This window comes from Barbus barbus (genome assembly GCF_936440315.1).
Source record: "Barbus barbus genome assembly, chromosome: 46".
Classification (NCBI taxonomy): domain Eukaryota; kingdom Metazoa; phylum Chordata; class Actinopteri; order Cypriniformes; family Cyprinidae; genus Barbus; species Barbus barbus.
The window spans coordinates 16,637,980-16,642,930 of NC_136724.1; the positions used below are offsets into that span (position 1 = coordinate 16,637,980).

The following is a 4,951-nucleotide window of genomic DNA, read 5'->3' on the forward strand; positions in this document are numbered from 1 at the left end:
ATACTGTTGATGGATGTATTGAATATTAGACTTGTTGTATTGAGTGGTGAACTAGAAGTGTTTGAGACTGATGGTTTGGATGGTGTGACTGCAGTGTGGGTTTGGGTGGTCAGTGACCAATCTGTAGTTACTGATGGAGAAGTGATGTTTGGGAATGTAGCACTGCTCTCAGAACTTGTTCTAGGAGGGACAACTTGAGTTGTGTAGTACTTAGAAGATGAGACTTCACAGCTCTCATTTAAAATAACAGCGAATGTCTGACCCTGTGCACTGGAAAACAAAGAGCAAGATTGGAATGTTTGTTTGGCAAAGGCTTTTGTTATTCCTGAAACAACATTCTTGTCAAACAAACAATCCTAACCATTATATACTGCTAAAATTAGGAAATGATAGGTTGATAAGAATGTTGTTCAAAACATAAATCCAGTCCTAAGCCTGAATATAATATCTGATTGGTTAACAAGAATGCTGTTTCAGGACTAACATGGATGTTTGTCAGGACACATGCCCTACTTGTCATTTAAATGGTTACGTTTACGCTACCAACAGTTCCGATTTGCTTTTCAAAATTGTTCTTTAGCCCTGATATTTAATCATTAATAATTCAGGTTGGAATGTGGATTGTAAAAAAATTTATTTGGTTTAAATCTGATATCCAGAAATGTTGATTTTCAGTGTAAATATAGCCAGAGACATAGAAATATATTAACTTAAATTTTAATAATTGAAGTTTGACACAAATGTGAAGTACTGAATGCGCTGTGTAAAATATGAACTGAATACAAGATTTACCATTTCAAATTTTCTTTGATGTCATCAATGTGGCTGGAACTGAAATTTACAGACATCCAAGTGAATGTTGAGTTTAAAGGAATGGTTTCTGAATCAGTGGGCAAATGACATATGGCTGTATAGTAGAGAGACAGGAAAACAAATGGCATTTTTACTGTTTACACCACTTGGATAAACTTAGCTATATTTGGGGAATACCAGTACATACAGTTCAACACTCACCAATTCGACTAAGGGGTCCATCAAAACTAATGTTAGTACTGTCCTTCCAAAGAATGGCCATAGCAGTACTAACAGTACATACATCCAGCTGTTTTGACAGCTGCAGAGTTAACATACATGTGTAGAGCCTGAGGAATGACAGACAGGTTAAGCTGTCTGTAAATGCACACAGACACACATAAACACACACAATAGTACAACTTGCCTCGTCCCTTCACCAAAACATTCCAAGTGCATTCCCTGCAAAGCATAAATCACAACATTTTAGAGCAGATACAGAAAACAAGATTTGATCCACTTGAAAGAAGATTATTTTACTGAAGATGGAAAACAAATGGATGTTTACCTGATACATCTGGGATACTTCAGTAAAAGAATTACACAGAGGCCTATGAACATTAAACATGATCGATATATGATATACACACACACATACAATATTTTGTTGTTTAGATCACTTTCTTTTTCTTTTTTTTCAGACATCGTGATACAATTTCTCAGGATTCCTTGGTGAATAAAGAATTCAAAGAACAGCATTTATTTGCAATATAAATCTTTTAAACACATTAGAAATATCTTTACTGTCATTTTTTGTCACACTTCTAATTTGTCCTTGCTGAATAAAAGTATAAATTTCACTTTAAAAAAATGTACTGAGCCCAAAATTTTGTATATGTTATTTTTGACAGGATTTGCAGACATACCCTTGCATTCTGGACTCGTTGCAAGGAGTGCTCAACTGTACAACCTATTGAATGGAACAATAGAACTAATAAGGCAATAACCATATTTTTTCATTCATTGAGGTAAGGTAACTTGAAAATCTTTAGACAACAATGTTTTGGTAAAACACATTTTACACTTTTTACACATTTTACCTGTTCGTAGAAACTTTTTCTCTAAAAACTCACCATGTCCTGAACGTAGGTGAAATTCACATCTGGGCTTGCAATTTGTAGACGAACAGCATAATATGTCTCTAAAAGAGAGGTAGGACAGAGAACTTGGAGTCTGATTGGTCCTTGACACATTCTTGAACTTACTCTTTCACAGAACAATTATGTTCCACTCACCGTTGTTGGTAGACACGTGACACTCACAATATTGTTGGTTCTCAACTAAAAAAACAAACAAAATTTCATTTTTGAATATGATATTAGTCTGACTGGTATTAGTCAGAAGATGATGACCAAATAGTAAGTCCAAAGAGTAATAACACTCACCGTTGCAGGACTGATTAACAACCATGTCTTTAGCAATGGAACCATTCTCCTTATAAGAACTAATGCAAGAAAAAGCGAACAATGAAATCAATAATACAATCGCACATAATTGTTATAAACACTAAAAATGCCAGAACTAATTTAAGAGTGTGGCAAGTCAGTAGCATATTCTACCATGTGACATTGACCGGTCCCTGGGTATTGCAGAAATCATCATAAGACATTGGAGATGTGCAGTGCACAAAACCCCCTCCAGGGGGCGTAATATTGTGCGCTGGGCACAGTCCCTTGCCTGTAAACAAATGCCATTCAGTGAGACTTCAAAAACAAACAATTAATCATGTATTATCTTTTAAACTGCTGTCTATTATTGCTATATGGTTAAATAGACCACTTTTATTATGCTTTTAAGGTGCTTTTTGACATTTTGAAGCCTAACTGTAACAGACCCAGTCTGCATTCACTTTCACATTTGGAATAACAAATGGGTGAGTAAATTATGACAGAATTATGTGCTCGTCTCACTCACCCACTCTTTCTACATCTCCCAGAAGCTGGATCTGCATCGATGGGTTTATCGTCCCGTTTTGCACCAGCCTTCGGAGGATGCATGTATTCATGGGTTGGCTCAGCTGTAGCAGCACAGTGCAGTTTGTCCTCCTGTAAGAATAGGGGCAGTAGCAGCATTACTTGATATTGAATTTCAATGAGATCATACATTTTATGTAGCTTAGATTGTTAGGTTTGACTTACTGGTTATTCTGCTTGGCTTCACATCTAACCTCAGCAGTCTATATTATTGAAAAAGACATTTTATAATGATGCAGTGTTGGGCAACATTAAAGTTCATCCCTGACCTGTTTTTTGAAAACAAACAATACCTACCACAAAGACTATGTCATTTTGACACGATGTAGTATTGATTCCTGTTGTTGAAACTCCAGCAGAGCAGGTGCTTTTATGAAAAAGATCTGAAAACTGATTATAGAGGGGGGAAGTATCCGGAATTTTAGAATTTCAAAATGTAAAACCCTTTATTTGATAAAATACTCTCTAGTTTATAAAATAATTATTCTAGTTTATATACAGTAATTCTATAATTAAATTAAGAAATAATTTAGAGCTGCACAATTAATCGAATTTCTAATCGCAATTACAATTACGAATGTCACAATTACGTAATCGTTCAAAGCAGCAATTAATCGTTCAGAATCCACTTATGTTACTCCGTGTGCTTAAGATGTTTTCTTTTCTTTCTACATGTTATCTTAAGGGTTTTTGCATTGTTTTAATTTTCGTTTTAGTATAGCATTATAATACCATGCATATTTTTACTCTTTTATTTAAAGAAGAAACCAATCCAATGTATAGTTCACATTTGAGGCTTAATATAGAAGTATTTCAGTTAGAGTGTTTTCAGCTTGTTTATTTTCATCTAAAAATATGGCATGCAGTTGCTGCAAACAATGGTATACACATCATTCAATGTATATTGTGATGATCGTAATTAATAATCGCAATTACAATTTCAAGGGAATAATCGACAATTATGATTTTTGTCATAATCGTGCAGCCCTAAAATAATTAAAAATAAAAATGCTCTTACCCAAATTTGAATCTCTCCCTCTGTCATATTAGAGCCTTTCACCTCCACAAGCATCCAGTAGTATGATGCTGTGACGTAAGAAGAGAGATATTATTACACATCCCCAGGAATCACCACTTTTAATCTAAATGATGTCTTCTAAGAATAAAATAGGCTTTGTCTAAAAATGTTTTCTTTCTTACATTCATTAGCGCAGGACTGGGAAAAGTTACACTGTACTGCAAATGGCTCTGAAACAAATGAAAAGACACATCAAAGCATTGAACCATTAGGATTAATTTTATAATGTATAAATTATGTAATATGTGGCAGAATGAGAGAATGAAGGTAAGGAATTTAATTTAATATCCTGTAATTATCACCGAAATAGAAGCCATCTGTCTTTTTCCAAAAAAGAAGAAAAAAGACATAATCAGAACGCAGTGATAATAGCCGTACCTGTGAATAATACATTGGACATCGTTGTTCGTAGAACCGCTGTCTGATTGGTTACTTGAGTTGGGACAGTTGGTGCAGCGGAAGAGATTGCTGTCGTATGATTGACTGTTGTTTCGAAAGTACTGACTGGATGGCTAATGTGATTGCTTGCAAGTGTTTGGGCAGATGTTGACGTGCTCTGGGTAGTTTGAGTGGTTATGTAAGACATAGGTGAGGCTGGAGTTGGAGTTGACGTGTTTAATCCACTAGTATTTGACACAGTAGTTGTGTTATTAACAGCCGAACCAGCTTGAATAGCGGGTGTAATAGTGTTTGATGTGGTAGTTGATGTGATGGGAATTTGTGTTGGTGCACTGAGAGTCACTGAAGGTTTAGTTGTGGCAGTGTGTCCTGCAGGATTCGATGTGGTTCTGGCTTGTGTGGCTGAAGCAGAGACCTGATTCAAAGATTGAAGGTTCTGTCCTGTGGACAGGAACAGGAATCGGTTTCTGGATTCATCTCCTTTAAAGCATTACTGCTCAAACTCAACTAGTCATCTAAGCTGACCCATTCAGCACCAGTAATACACAAAGTAAATGGCTCACTGACTGAAGGTGATTTGGAACTTTTTACTCCAGTTTTTTATATTCCACAGCATCTTACATCTGTTACTGACCTTGGGTGGCGGATA

General features: G+C 35.7%; 1 protein-coding gene across 1 annotated transcript; it reads right to left on the reverse strand.

The window, feature by feature from the left end:
• Nucleotides 1-1,490: 1,490 nt before the first annotated feature.
• Nucleotides 1,491-4,737, reverse strand: LOC306864617 (uncharacterized protein). Its single transcript, XM_079408733.1, has 10 exons — nucleotides 4,282-4,737; nucleotides 4,026-4,073; nucleotides 3,844-3,911; nucleotides 3,123-3,215; nucleotides 2,991-3,028; nucleotides 2,767-2,897; nucleotides 2,412-2,529; nucleotides 2,238-2,296; nucleotides 2,088-2,132; nucleotides 1,491-1,993 (listed from the first exon to the last, which is right to left on the reverse strand). Exons 1-10 carry the CDS (start codon nucleotides 4,487-4,489, stop codon nucleotides 1,914-1,916), a joined length of 888 nt encoding a protein of 295 aa, XP_079264859.1. The 5' UTR covers nucleotides 4,490-4,737; the 3' UTR covers nucleotides 1,491-1,913.
• Between the last annotated feature and the right edge of the window lie 214 nt (nucleotides 4,738-4,951).